The sequence below is a fragment of the Ptychodera flava genome, chromosome 17, assembly GCF_041260155.1.
Source record: "Ptychodera flava strain L36383 chromosome 17, AS_Pfla_20210202, whole genome shotgun sequence".
Taxonomy (NCBI): Eukaryota; Metazoa; Hemichordata; class Enteropneusta; family Ptychoderidae; genus Ptychodera; species Ptychodera flava.
The window spans coordinates 36677786-36700856 of record NC_091944.1 but is presented as its reverse complement, the minus strand read 5'-3'; the positions used below and the strand labels follow the sequence as shown (position 1 = coordinate 36700856).

The window sequence follows — 23071 nt, the reverse complement described above, 5'->3', positions numbered from 1 at the left end:
CATACTATCACAAGATGGCGGTAGCAACAAGCTGATCGCAGCTCTAAGCGCTACATATATTATATGTGTTCTGAGATTTCTCTACAAGCTTTCCTACCCAGGCACTGTTGATATCGAATATGGCCTGGTCAGCGGAACAAAAGAAACGAGATGCTAAGAAAACGGGCATGGAGTCCCTCAATTCCATGAAATTCAGTACGTGGACTCCAATGAACCACTCGCCAACCAATGACAAGGTAAAATATTTGTAAATAGCCGTGTGTTTATAATATTATATTTATATACAAACACGAGTTGTCGGCGTAAAATCGCTGCGCTTCGATTCTTCGATGTCATGAATCTACTTACAGCGACAATTCGTTCCCAGAATATGTGATTTTATCGGAAATAACCGTGCACTACGACAAAATCCGATAATAACATTACAATATGACTCGGAAGTTGTTGCATGGAGCTACCAAAAGACTCTTTTGGTAGCTCCATGGTTGTGTAGTACGGTACGTGCGACGCAATTAACTCAAAACTTTCGTCTGGTCGTTGGGGTATCCATGGTCTGGCCATAGCGGACACTACACGTTGGTTTGGCTTTGCAAGGACGTAAAAAACGCTTCCATGATATGAGACAGTTTGGTAGCTATTCTTTCAGATGTCGAGTTGTAATTTGCTGCAGATCCGTAGCCCTATCCAACTCCCTTTGCTGGTTGTGTTGGGGGAGTGGGGCCACTCCCCCAACACAACCAGCAAAGGGAGTGGTAGGGCTACGGATCTGCAGCAAATTGGTACTGCGTTGTCTGCAAACAATACCGACCAGAAAGGTTAGCGATAGCCCTGCGTACGACGGTCCTACTAATTACTGCCCGTAGCTGCCCGAACAATGCCCGAGGAAAAAGTTAGCCAAATTTCGCCCATTTTAACACTAGGCCAATAGGTTCAGTTTATATCATGCCCAACCAACCAAAAATATCATTGATTTGGCGTTAACCTGATGTTTTCTCCGGCGGATTTGGAACATGGAAGACGTCGGTCTTGAAGGACGTCTCCAGCTTGATAGTGAGATCATACCATTCAGTTCGATAGGTGGTACAATAACCTCGCCGAGCGCGTACAGCTTGACAGCGTACCACCCCTTGCACTGAATGGTATGACCTTACAATCAAGATGAGGACGTCTTTCTTGTCGAAAGCCCGGCGTCTTTCGGTTTCTAAAACCGCTACAGAAAAACACCAAATCAATGACATTTTTGGTTAGTGAGGCATAATATAAGTTCAAGCTATTGGCTTAGTGTTAAAATTGGCGAAATTTGGCCTACTTGCTCCTCGGGCAGTCCTGACGCAGCTACGGACAGTCACGGGCAGTAATTAGTAGGACCCGCGTACGATGCTACATGTGTTCCTGGCGCTATCAGTGTCACTACCCCCCCTCCCCCCCACCTCGGGGTATAGTGGTGGATTTGCAAATTAGACATGATGCCGCACCCCCTAGGGCAAGACAAACTGGAAAATCCCCACATTTCTGCCACCCCAATGGGTAAGTGTTTTATAAATTCTGTCCGTGAAAGTGAACTAGGGCCGGGGATCTACCCTTTTGGGCATAGTTTCATGGCAAACACTGTCTAATCCACCCTATTTGTCCCATATCGCCCGAGGTGGGATCCCTCGGGGATTATATTGACTGCCTCCCCCATTGGGCCAGGCCACTGGAAGGCTGTATAACTCCGGGAACACACAACAACGTATGCAGGGCTATGGTTAGCGATTGCCTGCCATATTTTGAGTGTATGTTTATTGTGGACAGTTGAGGGGAAACTCACCAGTTTGACCTTAGCCGAAATGCAACTGCTGGACCATCAAAATGAACTGAACTATGGCTATCAGGTAGACTCTGACACTCATCAAAAATGCAAATTTCTCTCAGCTAGACAGCTACAACACTGTCTTATACTATAAATGAATCATTAATTCTCAAGATGGGCATTTAATTTTGAAATGATAGTTGAGACATTTTTAGTTGATTTATTTTAAGGTGCTGATTCGTAAATAAAACAGCAATGTGTGGTTGTACATCTTCACTGGGATTGATTTCAGGGTTTCAACTAGCCGTGAAAAAGCGAAATTGAATCCAGTTAAATAAATAATGCTTCTACAGACTAATATAATAATACATGTAGTAGACAGCCCTGTAGCTGGGATCAGTTCTTTTTTTCAAAACATTTTGCATCAGATTTAGGACTGTATACAATGCTCCAATGGTGAAATCATCATTTGATTTGAATGTACACAGTACTGTTATATAATAATAACACGTAAGATGTAAGTGAAATGCTTAAACAGGAACTTCCCCTATAAAAGCCAGATTATCTTAAATCTATGCATAATTTTGCCATGTTTCAGACATTTAGGGTCATTGAATCTTGCATATGATGTCTGTGAATATATATCGACTAAACTTGAGGTGAAAATCAACTTAAAAAATGTTCCACTTTTTGTCGTAGAACGCATGTGTTTCAAAACGTGTTCCATGTACAACTATTTGACACCTCTTTGCATATGTCAAGAAAGTGTCAATCATTATTATTCAAATTTCTCATACGGTCAAAGCTATGCTATGAGAATTCGAAAACTCCCACCCAGTGAATGCAAATGGCTGCGTCATCAGTAATCCCTCTATTGTGCGCCCACGGTCCTGTAACTTCCCATTAAGAAGTATTTATATTCAGATATAAAATACAAACAGATTGATGATACTATTTCTGGTATACCCCGTTAACTGTGATGTCCCAGAATGTATGCTAACAAAGTACACTATCAACACACATTCACTGGCAAGGAGACCATCTTTTGTTCTGTAAGCATAATCAAAGTACATGGACATGAATGATGAAGGCAACTCCTTAGCGCCCTCAGTGTTGGCAAGTGTAGTTAGGCATACTGAGGATGAGGACAATAACTGAAGTCCTGGCTTAAAAGTTAACCCTAATCCTGCAACTGAGGTCCTGGCTTAAAAGTTAACCCAAATCCTGCCAGACAGCATCACTTACCAATGTGGGGAGTCTGTAAAAGGCAGTATTGAGCCAAATCTACTGGCATTTTCACCTATTTGGCCTGGTATATTAAAGTAGGTTTGGTTAGTAAAATCAAATTATATAGGTATTCATTGGCCTTTAAATATTCCAATTTTTGTTCAAGTGCAATTTTATGGATCCTATCAGGGCTCACTGGTTTCTAACTAAATTTAACTGATAAGGATTAAGGTCAATCTGCATGCATTGATAGCCAATTTCATTGAATTGAATGAGATGTAAGAAATTAACAATCAATATTCTGTTCTATGTAGGTTTTTGAAGAAAGAAGAGCCCTTGTTGGAAAATGGTAAGTTCATTTAGATTGATGATATTGAAGTCCCATAAAATCACAATGTAGGTTTTCATACCAATTTACCAAGGCTATATGGTTTCTGATTCTTTATTGTAAGTTGTCTTTCCTCCTGAAAGTAGAAATTCTTGAAATTTTTTGTACAACAAGCATTTCATGAAAAGTATCATTTTGATACTATGCTTTGGTAATGAACTTACTTTAATTGACAGAAGAACAAAGTCATCATTTGTGTGATGAGAAAACGTCTACCGGTATTTCTTTGATGTTACATGTATTTTGGAAAGAAGCCAAACGCATAAATGTCCATATTAAAGGTCTGGTGAAATGGTCCCGTTTGTGTGACTGAATGTCTTCCAGGGGGTCAAAACTATTACACCTCGCAACATAATTGCAACCTAAAAGTACGCGCAAGTGTTAATTTTTTTGATATTTCTATGCGCGGCTTTCATGGGGTCATTTTGCGACACTCAGGTCACGCCCGCAGCGGGATCATGGTTGGCCGTCTGTGACGTCACAGGTGTGTTCATTTACATCGAATAGCGGTCCAACGCAGCCTTATCTCTGCCCGGTATCCGCTAACAAAACAGCCTCATTGTTCGTGCTGCCCATTCGCCACGTTCGTTCGCCAATGCGAATCGAAATCCGAAGTGGCGAAAAAAATCGATCCTAATTCGCCCCGGGAATTCGCCACAGTGGCGAAACTGATTTTTGTTTCAAAAATATGGTAAAATAAAGAAAAAACGTGGGTTTTTTAGTCTTTTGTTTAATCTGCGCTTCTCTCTCGGCGGTTCACAAAAACTGTGTCTCCTTCCGTATATTTGCAATCGAGCCAAGTCTCGCGAGAGATTTGACGTATACTAGTGTAGTCAGCATGCATGAATGGCTCTCGCGAGAATTAAAACTTGACACACGCAATCGAGCCCTCGCGATAAATTTGACGTCATTTTGTCTAGTGTACAGCAGGCATAAGGAACGCTCGCTCGCGAGAATTGAAACTTTTGCTATACATAGCAGACATACGCATTTTAATCGAGGCAACAAGGTTCGCTGTTGCAGTTGATTTACATTGCGGTCTAGATGTTCTGTGTTGTGCATTTTAATTCCATGTTGCGGTCCATTTGCATCGCGGTCCAGTCCTCGTGATCCGGTATTCCCCGTTGTTCTTCAATTTAATCGCCGTCCCAACGACACGTTCCGTGTTGCTGTCGATTTGTATCAGGGAGGACCCTACCTCCATGATTTGTATCGCGATCTCTACGTTCCGTGTTGTTGTTCGTTTTAATGGTAGTCTCAACGTTCAGTGTTGCTGTTCACGCAGCTGATTTGCATCGCGGTCCAAACCTTCGGCGTTGTAGTTGAAGTGCATTTTAATCACGGTCCCCATTTACGTTTTAAGTTACTGTCGATTTGCATTGCGGTCCTGACGTTCCGTGATGTAGACTAGTGCATTTATAAGTGGCAGTCACAACGTTCAGTGTTGGTGTTCATGCAGTTGATTTGCATTACGGTCCTAACCTTCTGTGCAGCGAGTAGCGAGGCAGGCTCAGCCGAGGGTCCGTGGCCGATCGTACGAACCAGAAGAGACAAGCACATTATGGTTCAAACACTCAACACTGAAAAAGTTTACAGTTGAGCCGTTCATGTTCATGTTCTTGTCACCAAAAGAACAACGTCTTCCCATAGTGAAGGAGGACACTGTCCTGATCATGTAAGCGGAAACCCTAGAAGTTACCCCCTGGGGAGCTTACGGAGGTGTGAAATAGTTTACTTCCCGTTATGAGATACAGAGTCGGGCAAACTTCGGAAAGCCGAAAAAAGTCGACTGGAGAGGCTCGGGGGACACGCCCACATTGCATTTTTCTTTTGCCATATTTCATAATCACGCGCGCTAAACGAAAAAAGAAATGAATGTAACTGTTTTATAGACCATCAACTGTATTTCTGTGATTTTGCAACATGGGCATTTCACCAGACCTTTAGATCCCGCTGTTAGGGTCTGTAATAGCATATGCTTGCAGTTAGCATTTCATGTGTCTGTACTGTTGACTTACTCAATGTGTATTCTCTTCTCATGCCTAAATTATGTCAAATATACTTTTCTTTCCTCTTCCCCTTAAGTCTTTTCCTCAAGAGAGAGAGTTCAAGTTTTTTGTTGTTCCCAATACATAGAGCTGAAAATTGAGGTGAAATTTTGTAAATTTAAAGCCGCACTTTTCAATCCCAGGTTCTCGCATTAGTGGAGTTCTCATCCCAGTCAAACACTTGGCCAGTACGATGTTTGATTTCTATAATATTGATTACACAAACTGATCTCAACCTTTTGTCACATTTTGCTAATCCTGCAAACAGAGTTTATACAAGCGTTTGATTGATGGTCGGTTCAAATCACCAACGGTCATTGATTCCCCAACACAAACGCTCGAATTTCCTAAAAAATTGTCTTCCAGTCGCTCTAGACTTTGTATATAACCACAGAGTTTGATCGGCAGCAACTTCGCGCTGACCGCTTGGCAGTCTTTCTGCGCTTTTGCGGCCGGGGAAAACTAAAAAGTGGCATTTTCTGGAGAGTGTCATCGCGTGTTGCCTGTTTGGTGTCCACTTACACAATGAACACCGCTATAGCTTCGTGTCCTTTTAAAGGGAGGCTCCGCCTTTAAAGCTGTTAATCTGCATCTCTGATACAAGTAAACTGATTTCCTCTACTTTAACCCAATTAGTATGGTACATGTACAGCTTCTGTTTCTACAGTACAAGGTGGTTGAGACAACCCATAATTCAATTTAACAATTTGCCAACATATTGCTTCTTGAAATCAAACAACCCTTTCTCTGCATACAGGAACTCAGTGAAGAGTTTCATTAACATTTGCCCTATTCATTACATAATGCTTGTAATCAATTAGAATAAAGAGATGATTAAATTCATAAGGAGGTATGTTTGAAGTTTCAAGATGTTTTTTAGACTGCCAAACAGAATTATTTAATGAAAGAGCTAGATCAGTATCATCAGCATTGACAGTGATATAATACTTTGACTGAGCCCATAATTATAGGGCAGGTGAAAGTTGATATTGTGTTGATTGTAGTGATATCAGTGACAATACAGACACAGTGTGACTGTTCAAGGTGATTGGTGTCAGAAGAGCTTGTAATGAAAATTTTCATTGTCTCTGATTATCAGTGCAAATGATTATCAATATGAATGATTGTGAGTGAATTTTGTAACGTTGTTAGGTATTGTTAGGTGTTAGGTATTTCATCTGTAGACCAAGAAAACAGCAGTGACAGTGGTTGTGTACAATGAGGAAGGCACCATTCTGAATGCCATACAAATACACACCTCAAGACACAATACATGTTCATTAATGTAACCACACTAGACCAACATACCAATAAACCGGAATTTTAGCTGACTTTGTGCGACTCCAAGGGTCGCATACACATTTCTGCGATTTACTCCGTTCCGTTTTGGCAATGTATCGCAACTTCTGGAGAGTGTAACTTGGCGCCGCGTTTGACGGATTAGCCTTATCTTTGCACAGGTTGTAGTTAGTGACTGTTTCTTCAAAAGTGTGTCTCAGAATTCTGATAATGTTCCAAAAACAAAAGATATCGTGACAAATGTGGACAAAAGCTGTTAGTTTATTCAGAATCACTTTCAAGGCTAATTGTGCAAAAACAAAGCGGAGTATCAAAAATCCAAGACACAGTTTTTTACACACTTTACCCTGCTATCGATTGCAGTAAATGGCTCACCAATGGCCATCACCCTCTCGTACTTACACTTTCTTAAGTGAAAAAACTCAAAAACACATATTTTTGAGCAAAACAAACACACGCAAACAGGTTTTGAAATATTCTTACAATTTTTATAATCTTCAATTGTCGAGCTACCCAAACATATACTACATGTCGGTTAAAGATTCATTTTAATGGTGAAAAATCAGATTTAAGAAAAGTGTCTGCGAATGTGGGTCTCCCCCTTAAAGGATTTTCACGATGTGTGGCTCAGAAGTTCATTCCAAGAGTTGTACATATGTTAAGAGCGTTGTCCAAGGGATTGAACAAGCATTTAGATTATTTTTGAAATAGATATGAAATTTTCGTGTAATTACACAAGTATAAATTTAAATAAAACACAACATAATACGTCAGTTTCGAGTTACCATAAGACCATGCGGTAATTCAAGGATTTTAAGCTTTCGCCACTAGGGGCGCTCTTCCTTTGACCGGAAGTGAGGGCTACTTTCTGGACTCCGGTCTGCGTACATTGCGATAACACAGACTCCATATTCCTAACCTAAGTTTAGTCTTCTTCCATCTGCTCTGTTATCACCGTAAGCGTTTGACTATGCCAATCTTTTACTGCAAAGCCGGCAAACTCGACAAATACCCATGGATGAATAGCATGACCTTCCACCGTTTCCCCGATGTTAAGAAAGAGAAACGCCTGAGATCGAAATGGATAAGGATGATACGACGTGAACTTAGTTGGGTACCTAACAGTTTCCACATGTTTGTGATCTATTCCGCTCTCGGACTATGCGCCCCATAGACGTGTGTACATATGCCTGAGAAAAAGTATGTCAGGAAACCAAATGACTATATTTCCTATATATAGGGATTATGCCACCATGTCATCTTCGACGTTCGATTTTACTGTGAAAAGTAATAAGTTCATCTATCATGTAACCGTCGATCATTCCCTATCATTCTCAAAATTCATACCTGGTACTCAATTTGCTTCAAAATCGCTCGTTTCGTGTGATTTTCTGCCGAATTCGACGGACACATCGCCAAAACATAAGCGTGAGCGACATTATTCGACCTTATTCGAGGGCGATGATTCTTATAATACTAAACGAAACGGCAACAGTCTCGATGTCGGCGTCTTGCCAACGCATGTAAAACGGGAACTTGCCTCGCTACTCGAAGAGCAAGATCATTAAAATGCATTAAAATAAATTTTCACAAACACAAACTAAGGAAAGAATCTACGGTACACTGCGACTGATGAGAAACCACACTCGGATTTCGAAACGCAAGCATCAAAGGGCCACTCTATCAACTTTGTCGCACCATAGGCCTCGGCCATAGGCCCGGCTGCGTCTCGCCATAAGCTTTCCCCACACGAACAAAACATTACCGTACACACAAATCCAAACTTCCCTACAAATATCCGAAACGAAACAAACATTTTTATTAACAGAAACAATCGGATAAGAATGTAGGAACACATACGGGGGTATTCAAAACGAATCAAACGCAAACTCGACACAAAAAAAAAATTTTGGATAGTAGGCCCTATGGTTGGGAGCCTCTTTCACATGTTTTACATTTGTTTCTAATCCAAGGTCAATGGATTTCTCAGCAAGCTCTACCAACTCAGCCTTTTTAGCTTTGGAAAGGGGAATCTTGCTTGCTTGTAAAAATTCTCGTAGCTCTTTCATGTTCATTTTGCAGACGTCTTCACGTGTGATGTTGCGACTTCCCTCCATGACTAAAATTTTAGCCCTCACTTTTGCAAAATCTCGAGCGCCCCCATGCGACCGATGTTAAAAATTTGTGCGTTTTCTGACAACTCGAAACCGACGTATTACATTGTGATTGGTTTGCACCCAAATACACCAACAGAGACTTGGAAACCATCAAATATAGATCGTGGTAATTTGTTGTACACAAAAAATCTGCACAGTGTGTACGTGATGCATGTATTCCATGCCTGTGTGGTTAGATGCTTCAAGGCTGCTACTCAGAAGATACTAAGAACAGGCAATATACAGATAAACCTCCATGGTATCACAGATTTGCATTTACCAGTTACTGTTAGCTTATGAATACCAAGTAAAGAAAACTTTGAAAGCCTGATTTTCTGTTTATTTTACTCCTGAATTTGCATTATCGGTGGCTTATTATTATTCATAATGCATGTAGGGAGTAATCGATATCAGCACAAAAGGTTGACAAATTTACAGCTTTATAATCTAATGTTTAGAGTGTATTTGCACACCTTGACTGGGCAAAACATAGTAGACATACAGAGTACACCATCGAGTAGTACCCCATGGTGTACACTACCCTGCTAAGAAAATACAAAGTCCACTTATCATAGCCATATATTGGTAGATAATTGCATTTCAATATAAGAACATTCCCAGATACTTTCCTAAATATATTAAAACTTTGGCTTATTTTAAAGGAATAGTGCAACTGCAATGTAGAAGAATTAGAATAAGAAATTTAAATCATAAAGTGGTGACAATTTTCCGTTAAATTCTGTCATGTAGAATCTCATGGTGGTACAAATCCTAGAGAATAGTTGTTTGTTTCAAGGACTGTGCAGTAGTTTATCTTGCTGTGTGATTTATAGTTGTGAAAAAAGAACTGTTCGTTTAAAAAAAAACAAATTTTCATGGAATTGTTCTGTGTTTTAGCGTCAGAAATCACATGCATTGGTTGACAGAAGACATTTTGTGATCTGTTGCCTTGTGTATTAATACTGGTCCAAAATGAAGCACCTTCAATGACTGCACTGTCTCTTTGATGCTTATGCTACAACTAAAGACTTTGTTAATATGGTAGTGATTTTTTTCTTCACTCAATGTTTGTCGTTTGAAGCATGGCATGTACAAGTACATGTAGGTGTATGTGTTCTTCAATATGCAGTGTGTGTTCAAGCTGACAACAAGTATGAAGAACTATGCAAATAATTATTCTGTTTACCCACAATGCTTTGAACTGGGTCAGTTGAGGACATACACAGATCTCTGGCAAGCCTGTTTAACTTTGTGATTTTATGTCACTCAGCGCAAAAGTCACTGTGCACATACTGTGCTCACATAGGAAGATATTTATGTACTGTAGCTTGTTAATGAAGTGCTAGGGGGTCCTACCTAGGGACGTGGATATTGATTGCTGTATGTGCATACAGGTACGTAGCAACATGGCGGCTTCAGATGAGACAGCCATTCTGGATGAAATCAGTGAGGATTTTCTGAGTTGTAGCATATGTCTTGAGCAGTATAACACTCCAAAAGTTCTTGAATGTATGCACACGTTCTGTGAGCAATGTCTGACCAACTTGGTAGAAAAGAAAGGATTTCTGAGGTGTCCAGTATGTAATAAGCAGTATCAACTTCCTGATGGAGGAGTGGCAGATCTGAAAAGTAACTTCTTTATGAATGATTTATTGGCTTTGTGTGAAAGACGTAAAGCAGGTTCAATGAAAGCTCCAACCATATGTGAAGGATGTGAAGAGATAACGGCCAGTCACAGATGTGTGGATTGTCCACAGTACTGCTGTGATAACTGTGTCAAAGTACACAGAAGAATACCAGCGACAAAATCACATCGGATTCTGTTGATTGAAGAATATGAAGGTGCCAAGACAACCCTGCCAATGTCAGTACAGCCAACAGAAAGATGCAGCGTCCATTCCAAGAATGAATTGCAGTTTTACTGTGACACCTGTCAGGTAGCCATCTGCTCAGACTGTACCATAGTTGACCACCGTGTGCCTAGTCACAGCCATAGATACCTACAGCAAGCAGCAGACCAATGCCGTGGTGAACTGAAAGCAATGGTTCAGAAACTGAAAGTGAAAGAGACAGAAGCTGAGAAAAACAAGGCGTTTTCCAAAAAAGTAGACAATGAGCTTCAGCAAAGGTACCAGGCAGAGGTTAAGAAGGTGAATTTGAAAGCAGAAGGATTGGTGAATAAGATAAGACAGGAAGAGAAAAAAATTGTGGATGGCTTGAAAAGAGAATATGACAGTCAGTTGAAGAGTTCAGCCGTTGTCTTAGATGATTTGGAATTAAAACATGGTAATATTAAAGTACATGCAGTTACTTAGAAACCTTGATTCAACATGGCAGTAATGTACAGATTATCTCAACCAAGGATCAAGCCATAGGGCGAATAAAGGAACTGGTCAATATTGAAACACAGCCACACGTACAGCAGGGAACTGTGACATTTCAACCATATGCTGAATCAAAGAATTCTGTCGGGTTAGGAAAGCTAATGAAGCTGTCTAGTGTGTGTGCATCACAGTGCACTGTTGAAAACATTCCAAAGCAACTTGAGAAAGGTAATGCAGTTGACCTTGTGATCACGACGAGAGATACCTCTGGAAGGCAGATAGTGCCACACCAAATCGTCAAAGTCAAGGTCAGAAAACCAGATGGATCTTTGGAAGACATCACAGTCATGGATAAGAAAAATGGCACAATTGTTGCAACCGTGTGCGGAGAAATGGATGGGAGATATCAAGTAAGTGTAACAGTAGGAGATGAAACAATAGCAGGCACTCCAGCTGTTTTTCAGGTCATTAGAGGCTTGGTGAAAACCATTGGAAATAGGGGGAAAGAAGACGGACAGTTTGAAAATCCATCTAATGTTACCATCAACAAACATGGTAATGTTGTCACCGCTGACAAGGGAAACAATCGAGTTGTCATAACTGGCTGTGATGGAAAGCTCAAGAAGACTATCAAGTTCAAGGGCACAACTCAAAGTATTACTCCATGTGACATAGCAGTATCAAGCAATGATACTTACTACACCTTAGATGACAGAAATCGACAGGTGGTTATCAGTGATGAAAATGGTGCTGTTATCAAATGCTTTGGAGAGAAGGAATTGAAATATCCCCACAGTATTGCTGTTAGCCCTGTAAATGGCACGGTCTATGTTACAGATTGGGATGGCAACTGTGTCAGAATGTACGATAAGGATGGTAAATACATGAAGTCGTTTGGGTCAAAGGGTAAAGGTCATGGCCAATTCAACGGCCCTCAGTGCATAGCTGTTGGAAAGAGAGGCACAGTATATGTAGCTGACTTCGGAAATAACAAAATCCAGATATTTTCTGCAGACGGTCAATATCTGAAATGCTTTGGTACTGCTGGTGAAGAGGATGGCAAACTCAACTTTCCCATGGGAGTGGCAGCTAGTTCATCGGGATATGTGTTTGTGAGTGACAGACACAGAGTCCAGAAGTTTGGCAGTGATGGTAGATTCATCTGTCGTGTGGATAGTACATCAGACAAATTAAAGTACCCAGTAGCCCTGGCTGTGAGTGATACAATGCCTCACAAAGTAGTAGTGGCAGATAGTGGTAATGATTGTGTCAAAGTTTTCCTACACTAAAGGAATATGACATTATGAACATAGTGACTGTTTCCTGCAGATGTTGCAAACCAACATCTTTGACACTTGACTTCAGTGTTATTTTAAGCATGATGTCTGCACCATTAAAACAATTGATATAAATTTGCAAAACAGTTGAAAACTGGCTCATGGCAGGCTTTGCTATGTTATCAATACAAATTTTAGAAATGCTTCTAAATGTCGCCCTCTGGTGTTTAGTGAGGTTGTTGACTTCTAAAGGAACTACCAGTATCAATCATTAACAGTTCCTCCTAGTCTTTGTACTGTAACTCCAGCTTCTGAGGGCAAATTTCAAAGTCCCTGAAATTTGTAACCTTGCTTGATATTATAGCATGTAGTTAAATAGCATTTCTGTAAATGTTCATGTTAAAAAGAATACCTTATCTTTCTTAAAAAACCCAACACGAACAGTAAAGAACATTATGAACAGCACAAACACATGTATTTCTGATATCGTTATTCATACTACATGTATTTTTTACTTAAGGTGGTTGGAAAGGCTAGAGCGTCAGTTATAAATTTCAACAAAACTATTAAAATATAAAAGTAGTCAACATTCTCTGTGGAATAAAAAAAACTAGACATTTGGGCACAAAGGCATTGCAGAGTTATAGCCTGTTAAAACTTCTGAAAAACTGACCAAATAAGAAGAAGTTGGGGAGTCCTTAGTGTATTAACTATAGTAGAGGTCCCCTAGCTTTTGATAAAATGTTTGAAAAGGGAAAGTCATTATTTGCTGTTTTTCAGGAAAGTTTGACAAGGCGGTGCTGGCATTCAGAGTGAGTGACTGCTATTGTAAATGCGTTTTTAGATTCTTTGAGTGTCAAGAGGTGTCAAAAGTGAGATTAACCATAAAAACTGCTCTATGACTTCAAAAGAGGGGTGCAAATATGGCTTGTTTTCAACATTTTTGACAGAATAACAGTTTCCTATATAAATTGTATACCAATTTAATCCAACTTTGAAATAAGATATGGACATGGAATTTTTACCGCCTATTAACAAGGTTACAGATAAGATTTGTATGGCACAATTTTCATGTATTTGAAGTACTTTTTGAAAAATCACATTTTGAAATTTGAAAGAATTTTTAATACTTTTTGATATATAAACCCATGTAAAATCATAAAAACAAATTTTATTTACAAATCCTGCCGTACAAATCTTACAATAAATATAGTCAACATATTTATAACTAATTTGGTAATATTAATACTATCCAATTATTATTAAATTCAAATATGTAAAAAAATATGAAAAATTAAATTTTAATATTTACTGGTTTCATATTTCAAAATCATGGCTGCAAATATACAATTTTTATATTCTTTGGAGAAAGTATTAACTAGGGAAGTTATCCTGAAAATTTGAACTAAATGTCTTGATTCTAACACTTGAAACTTGACATTAACTCTGAGAAAAATAATTGGTGCAAAAATAGCCTTTCCAACCACAGGGAACTTAGTAATCTTGTTGTTGTTGTTGTTGTTGTTGTTGTTGTTGTTGTTGTTATTGTTGTTGTTGTTGATGGTGGTGATGATGATGATGACGATAATAAAAAATATTAAAAAACAATGTCTCATTCCTTGCTGTTGTTTGTCGATGTTGTAGATAATTGTAAAAGAAAACTGTAATCGTGACCAAAAAACGACGTAGGTCGCCCAACGTCACTCCCGTCCTATTATACAACCAAGGGTGGAATCGAGATGCCCCTGATCAAGGCTCATCAGCCACCTTCAAGGCCCAGAAAAAACACCCCATTCACGAGCGATCGATTGAAATGTGCTATCATAGGCACTGAAATTTATCTCACTGACCTAATTTGGGCTTCACTTGAACTACCGACCTGCAAACGAGTGGAAAAACGGCGATTTCCAAGTCGTACCCGGTCAAATCGATCACATTTGAACTTCCCGGTCGATGGTGACGGCGCTTTCGTCACTGGGCATTTAAATTGACCAATTGGGGGCCCTGTAAAGGCTGCTTCGGCCAGCTCTCATTACCAATACATGAGGAGGCTTGTCCCAACGCAAAATTTCACTACAGTTTAAACTTCGCCGTCTCAACTTCATTCAATTTCCATTCTTGTAGAATAATACTTATATAGATACCAATGACAAATCAACCCGTCATTTACTGTAAACTATCACCTGGAATACTCATTCACAACGACAATGTACACTCGCTCAAGTACGAGCCCGGATGTTGATTACGCTTGTACATTGTATCCTTGTAACGGGGGGGGGGGGGGGGGGGGGGGGAATTCAAATACCCGGAAGTGTACGCTCTAACTATCGACAGTAAAATGGCAGATTTCCTGACAAAGTGTTGGTAAGTATCCGTTTATCTGCATGACTATGAAGGTTTTTCTACTTTTCGCGTACTTTTGAACGTTACACGTACATGTACGCGTACGAGCAGGGAACATTGAAACATAAACAATCGGCTGGCCGAAGCAGCCTTTACAGGGCCCCCAATTGGTCAATTTAAATGCCCAGTGACGAAAGCGCCGTCACCATCGACCGGGAAGTTCAAATGTGATCGATTTTGACCGGGTACGACTTGGAAATCGCCGTTTTTCCACTCGTTTGCAGGTCGGTAGTTCAAGTGAAGCCCAAATTAGGTCAGTGAGATAAATTTCAGTGCCTATGATAGCACATTCAATCGATCGCTCGTGAATGGGGTGTTTTTTCTGGGCCTTGAAGGTGGCTGATGAGCCTTGATCAGGGGCATCTCGATTCCACCCTTGGTTGTATAATAGGACGGGAGTGACGTTGGGCGACCTACGTCGTTTTTTGGTCACGATTACAGTTTTCTTTTACAATTATCTACAACATCGACAAACAACAGCAAGGAATGAGACATTGTTTTTTAGCTACTATAGACTATAGTCTATAGAAGCTATTGGGATGGGTATCCGTCCGGCGTCCGTCGTCAGTCTGTATGTATGTATGTATGTATGTATGTATGTATGTATGTATGTCCGTTTGTGAGGCGTCCGTCCACTCAAATATCTTGAGAACCGCAGTACTTACTGATTTGATATTTGTTGTGTAGATGAAAAATACGATTTTGAGAAACTGTTTTTTTTAATTTTTTGATATTGTTGAAAATAGGCAAATTAATGCCAAAAAAGGTGTTTTTGGTAAAAAATCTTCTTCTTCATAACCGCTGGTCAGACAGCTTTGTTATTTGGTATACAGGTCCCTAGGGTAACCCAACTTAGACTTGTTCAAATTGTGATGAAATATGCAAATCTGTATTTTTAAGGAATTTTTTTGTCATTTTTGGTCAAAATTTGACTTACATTGTATGTAATTCTTGTACTGTATAAACCCTATCAATTCACCCAGAAAAAAATAATTAATATGATTTTAAATAATTGAATTAATTAGGAAATCATCAAAGCCAAAATAATTTTAGTTAAGTGTAGAATTATCAGAAAGTTCAACTTTTTTTGACAGTTCATAGTGAAATGCTTACCATCTTGGAGGATTAAAACATGTAAAGGCAACTTTCCTGAATCCCAACTTTGACATATTCTGAACCGTCATTATTGTGCCCTGTATGTTATCTAAAAGAAATTGCTCAAAATAGTCAATAGAGATAGAGATAGAGATAGAGATAGAGAAAGTTCTAATTTCCATTTATGGTTGACTTGGTAAGGATAAAATAAAATTACTTTTTGAGGAAAAAAATAGAGTGGTCAATTAAAAGAGTGGTCAAAGTGATAGGGTTTTTATGGTAAAGCTGGGCTGTATAAAGATTCCTCATGTGCTATTTATAGCAATTATGCAATCTGTGTAAACTGTGCAATGAAAGTGTAACATGATTCCTTACAATGCTTTTGATGACCTTGAACTTCTTAAGTTTCAAACCTTTGTCTCTTCAGTGTGCTTTCTCTGAGTATGTACAGTCTCAACTTATTAAACAGAACTCACAATGTTAATCAAAGATATCCACCTTCTTCATCAATACATGTGTCACAAAAGGTTATTCTCTACATAACTCAACAGAGCTCTGTCAACTGTTGAGTTGCTTGTTCTTTCAAAACCGCTGGTCAGACAGTTTACTTGTCCGTAGGATGACCTTAGTGAGATAATTTCATACAGTAAGGAAATACTTAATTTTGTATCCATGTCTATAGTAGCTTCAGGGACTTTGGCCCTATGTTTAATATTTTTTATTATCGTCATCATCATCATCACCACCATCAACAACAACAACAATAACAAAACAACAACAACAACAACAACAACAACAACAACAAGATTACTAAGTTCCCTGTGTTCCAACCACCTTAAACAACATGGATATAGCTAATCATTAATTGTATGACATTTCAAAATAGGGCTTGATTAAATGCAGCACATATTTATCATGATGGTAAATCTTCCTATCTTCCAAGCATAAAATAGACATCATGGACTCTAGTGCATGGACCACACAATGATCTGTACTGATTGAAGGAAACTTGTTTGTACATTTATTTATCATTCAAGGTATACTATAGCAGCACAGTTCACAGGCAGTGCCTGATTTGGAGCCAAAGTCCATAACTTCTATATATATTCTGGAGGGATCATTTATTATGCACCTTGGTTTTTGTACTTGGACGGTGTATATAACAATTAGATTTTTTTCTGTGATACAGTTGATGGCTTTATCTGCCAGAGGTGGCAACAAGTGACGTTTTGATACTCATGTGACTTTTCCATAACTGTTACTTTTCTATAACAACCTGTAAGACTTTTTCAATAACTTCAGTCATTACTATTGCTATTCTAGCTATGCTTTGTGGTCATCACAGACCCAGCTTCAATATTTAACTTTGTGATTTACCGGTAGTGACAAAGTTTCTATAATTATGTGAACATTAGAAGTGTTATGCTTTGCATTTGAATGCAAAATGCATCATTTTAATGGCAGCATCCATCACAATTTAACATTAATGTACTCACACAACGTAACCTGTAGTAAACTTACAGGGAGGTCCTCTGTATGGAAATATGGTACATGTATGTAGAAACCTTGTAGATTAAAACCTTGTGTTAGAGTCAACATACAAAAGTATCATAAAAATTATTTTTATCAAAAGTAGTGCTATCGTCAAGCAAAGAAATTTTCTAACATTTTAAATAGTGCTTATCATGATTGTATGTTTGTCATGTGTGCATGATATTTACTACTGCCAACAGAAATCAGATAAATTTTGTCTTTGTATGCTTGTTCGTATTGAATCTGTTGACTTGTAATTTTTATAGTTTCATTCAGAACACCAGTGTTGGCAAAGTACCAATTTGCCCATCAGTAATTTCAGAAAGTCTTGTCAGAATTTCTCAGACAAATTGTAAATTTTGTATTTTGATGTTTGGAACATGGTTACTCCTCTGTGATTGGAAGTCTGACGTCATTATGAATGAGTGCTGTTGCCGTTCTCATTTATATGCTTTTACAAGCTCTTCTTTTAATGAAATAAAGTATGTTTTAAAAATTATGTGGATGGTTATGTTATCAGTTCCTTTTGCATCTTTGAATCTTTGGTGCATCTAAAATGATCTTTGTTGAGTGTGAAAAACTTCATGTACACATCACTGGCACAGTTGAAAGTCAACTATTACATACTAGTACCTGACTCTGATTATCTACCAATGTCAAGCAGCAACACTGTGAAACATCATCATCATACATAATGTGGAATTTAAATTCTCATCTTAGTAACTTGTATACCATATGATGGTAAGTTTGCTGCCAGAAAACGCTAGACTTTTAACAGCAGGAAAAATGACAAAGATGTAGTGAACTAACATCAAAGCAACATGCACCAATTCTCTGGTTTTCATCAGGAGTGTCATCAAAACCTGTCCCACAAAGCAGAGAGGGATGGTTGTGCATTTGCTGCCCAAATTGCATTATATTGGCTTGATTACACATAGTAAACTTCAGATGTTTGCCTTGATTGGCAAACCTGCATTGTATCTTGGAGAGACAGTAGCTCATTGCAGCAATTAGTGGAATTTTGTTAGATATGAAAATAGTTTGCATTGTTTGACTTGTTGAAACATGCTGAAATATTGCTTAACTGTGCACAACCTCAACTCTGCTTGAAGCCAGACAAGATTATAAAACATACAGTAAAATATTTTATGGTCTGTAACAAAAAATCAAGTTCCCCATTGACAAATCTCACCATGCATGGTTGAACATACAGTTATATAAAGTTTGGACCACATGAAAGCTTTTGTAATGAAATCTTAATCTGCAGTGCCTTTCATATAGATAAGGATAGCAGCTTTTGTTACATTGTGGCAATGTTTATTTGTCATGGGAAAGCAAGTCAGAATAGCAAAAATCCATTTTGTCTGAGGTCACAAAGGAAATCAGTGTTTTTGTTCAGCAAAAGGGTAACTTTTTACACTTTGCAGTTACGTACCGTCATCATTTAGTACACTGATTGACTATATGCAAGTATGCCATGTTTTCTTGATAATACAAAAATTTTAAAACAGCGATAAGATTTTGTCCCTTTAATAACGTTTGAACATGACAGATGTTCTTGTTTTATATTAGTCACTCTATCAATGCAAGGACATTGTGAACTTTTTGCTGTGATTGGTGGATATTTAAATACTGGCTGCTTTAAATGAAAAGACATCTGGTCGACCATATTGGCTTTGCAGGTCATCAAATTTTACTTAAAATTGTACGACTTTATAGTTGCATGAAGTTTTAGAGAAATTGGTCAAGGTTTGTTGTACCTCAACTCCAGACTTGAAAAGTGGACTTTACCAGTAGTTGTGATCATATCGGTAGCATTTAGTGAATATTGATCTTGGAACCAAAAGATTATTGCTGGAATAATGTACAGAAAATACAATATTGCAACACCTGTTTGTGTATACCTAATAGCTATGCCAGTAGGTTTATAGTCTAGCATCTCCATGTCTTTCAGCCTTTGTCCCATACTCTGACAAAGTAAATCAATAAATGCTTTGTACGTATGAATTATGAAACTGTAGTGCATATTTGATTCCAGTCATATTCGTCAATAATATTATGGGTTATGACTAGCAATACTTGTTGATCTTGTGTCTTCAAGAGACAGCAGAGATGTGAAGTTCCTGATGTATAGAATGTTGCTGATACATGTAGTTGCATACCAGTTGTCAAATACTCAGACACTTCCCTAAAGGTTAAACCTGTCCTGTCAACTTAGAAACTGTAAAGTTCATCAATGTCAACCTTTGCTTTAATTCTGTTTGTAACATTTTAGATTGTGAATATGATTATTTCCACTTCATGCCGCCAGTACATGTATAAAACCAGTACATAGATAGCACCATTACAAAACCAAATAATATTTTAAGCTAAATTCCATGTACATGCCTCAAAGCAAAGTTGTAAATTTTCCCACAGGAAACTTTAAACCTTCCTCTTTCAATATCACAAATGAAAGACAGGGTCACTGCGCAACATTTTTGATTACTGAAACTAGTTACCTAAAATTTATTGATATTTGATGTTGAAAATAGTCAGTGTGAACACTAATCCTCCTTTTCCCAAGTGGTGTTTATTTCTATGGTTTGTCTCATAATTGTCTATGGAGCCTGCTACAAAGAGGAGTAAATTGGGAAAAATGAAATGATTACTTATCATAAAAACATAATAAGTCCCCACAAACAGCTGAGCAGACAAAGTGTTACTGGTGTAAAATTTGAGTGTCTGAAAAAGGCATGAGACGCTACCATAATAATTGTGCCCAATCATTTCCATGTTTCCTCTTTAGAGATATTGCAACTCTGCAAGATAAAAAAAACACTAGTAATGGCATTGTAGCACATTTAACCCTTTTCCTGCCGGACAGTACTAACTGTATTACTTCCCCATCAGCCAAGTCAGTAAAAGCGGTATTGAGCCAAAACATGACGTATTTTCACCCGCTTGGCTTGGTATGTTATAGCATCTTTTGTCCAAAAAAACTCAAGTTTACAGTATTATGTTTTCAACAGCCTTAAAATGTACAGTATTATGTTAAAATAAATCATATGGAATATGTTGTGTTTCATTAATTTTAATCATCTTGACCTGGTGGTGAAATATGGACTTGGCAGGAAAAGGGTTAATTTGTAAGGTAACTGTTATCTCATTCATCTTATGCGCCCTACTCAAGACCCTCTATGCTGCAGCAAAGGATGGAGTACAAAATGTTGATACTGAAAGGGCTCATCAGCATTATTTTTGTAAAAGGATGAAGTATTGTAGTGAAGACAGCTGTACTCTGATATTGTGTTCCTTCAAGCCTAATACTGATTCACCAATATGTTGTCATCTGTTGTTCTTAATTTCCATCAGTGTTGAACACTTTGGTAATTATTGCTCTTTCCTCTTTCTGTCAACAGTTTGACAAATGGACCGACAGTCAAAGAAAACGAGTATTGCAAGATATCATATACAAATGTAACAAAGGCCAGCTAGAGTTTGGCCTTAAAGTTACTGGTCACAAGTTACCCATACAGAAACATGATTTTGCCCAGATACTACCACGATGCATTGCTGTTTATATATTGTCATTTCTGGATCCTAGAAGTTTATGCAGATGTGCACAGGTAAGTTTATTGTACGTTATTGCAAATATGTGCATTGATTTGAATAGGAATATCCGGGGAGTTAGCGGATGTGTGAACGATGTACTGACCGGTTTCCATAGTTACCCGGTCCGGTGAAGCCCTTCGACGTTTTCGACGTCAAAGTAGACGCTTAACGCTAGACGTAAAATATCAGTGCGCGCACTGCTATTTTGACTTTCGTTAAAATCTGTTTGATGCTGGTCGATAATGGTAAAATTGTTTGAAAATGCCCTGCATGTAACTAAATGTCATATAGCGTTAACTGTGAAAGGCATGTAATAAAAATATTATTGCCTGAATACATGGGTTTATGTGCCCTCGCAGCAGGAGACAATTTGCCCTCCTGGCATCGGGCAAATTGTCACCTGCTCTTGGGCACATAAACCCATGTATTCAGGCAATAATATATAATATGTCTGATCAGAAGCACTTGCTCTGTGTTCATGTACTGATTTATCAGTGTGTTTTCTTTACTGTAGTGTTCCCAGAATCCAGAGAATCAGTTTTGTGACACCTTGATCAGATATTTCATTTAGATTTATGTTGTAGGTATGGTACACCACAAGGCAGCCAAGAAACAAACACGTACAATGTCATGCATACTCTCTCTTTTGCCTTCGCTATCTCTCTCTCTCTCATGCAGTCACACACACGGAAATATACTGAACACTTCAGCTGAGAGTTGAATATTTGTAGTCTAGTCATACATCAACTATAATACTGTACTACCAATAACAGTACCGGTATACCACTGATAACATTGTATTCATTAAAACAATTTTGTTTGAAAACATTAAAATGTAATATGAAAAAGCTACATAAATATGTTTCCAGTAGCTGGAGATGTATGGTAGTAATTCTTGTTTGTCCATATGATCATTGAAAGAGAACACTGACTGTATCATCTTAAGTTTTTTCAATGAAAATGTTGTATGATAAGCTAATATATTTTGTAATAACTGTATGTGATAGGTGAGTTGGTATTGGAAGTACTTAGCCGATTTAGATCAAGTATGGATGCCAAAGTGTTTACGACTTGGATGGTTCTTGACCTTCAGCCCCAGTCCTTATGAAACAGGAATATGGAAAAGATTGTATTTAGAGAATGTACGGGAAATTAACCTGCTTGGACCCAAGGTAAACAACTCATTCTAGCATCAATACATATTGAAGGTTAATGTCTTCTAGGTTTCCATGGTGATGAACTTGTAGATGAGCCCAGCTATGAGGTAAACCTTAGATTTTACAGTTGCAGTAAAACTGGTTAATGTGTCCTATTTATTGTGAACTCTCCACCATTGATACTCATTGAGTTATTCTTCCCAATTTTGAAAAATTTCACTTGAATTATTTCAAGTACTGTTTTCACAGTAAATTGAAGTCAAGACTTCAGAATGTGTTATTCTTTAATCGCAAACCAAACACCCTTGTAGCTTTGTCAGTTCATTTCAAATTGCAAAAGAATAAATCTTTAATTAGTCCTACCTTGAGAAAGGTAACAGTGTAGAATTTCAACAGAGATCAGATTTCCTTACTGATCTCTAAGCTGCCTTCTAAGCAAGGATGAAAGCTAAGATTATTCTCAAGTCATCTGTCATTGGAGTAGAGATTACTTCACCACTGACCTGATATTTTTGTTTTCCAGAAGAAAACCAAATCAGGTTCATCAGGTGCTGCATTGACAAATGGTCATACCGATGCTAAGGACAGGAAAGTTGACTTTGATAAAATGTCCAAGAAACCTCCAAGAAGTAAAACAAAATCCAGCCAACCGTTTGAACAACCGCCCTGGAGGGCATCAGATCCAGTTGTCAAGGATACTGTTAGAAACAATTATCTTGATAATGAAGACGATGAGATAATGAGAGCAAGGTAAGAATTTATGATTTACTGATATATG

General features: G+C 38.3%; 1 protein-coding gene across 1 annotated transcript in view; it reads left to right on the top strand.

Annotated features, from left to right (window-relative positions):
* Positions 1 to 23071, top strand: part of LOC139116211 (F-box only protein 16-like) — a 35833-nt gene continuing 12762 nt past the window's right edge. Inside the window, exons 1-5 of the mRNA XM_070678775.1 lie at positions 1 to 236; positions 3334 to 3370; positions 20945 to 21150; positions 22144 to 22308; positions 22817 to 23043. Of these exons, the coding sequence (XP_070534876.1) occupies positions 120 to 236; positions 3334 to 3370; positions 20945 to 21150; positions 22144 to 22308; positions 22817 to 23043 (752 nt within the window). The 5' untranslated portion in view covers positions 1 to 119. The remainder of the gene's footprint in view (positions 237 to 3333; positions 3371 to 20944; positions 21151 to 22143; positions 22309 to 22816; positions 23044 to 23071) is intronic.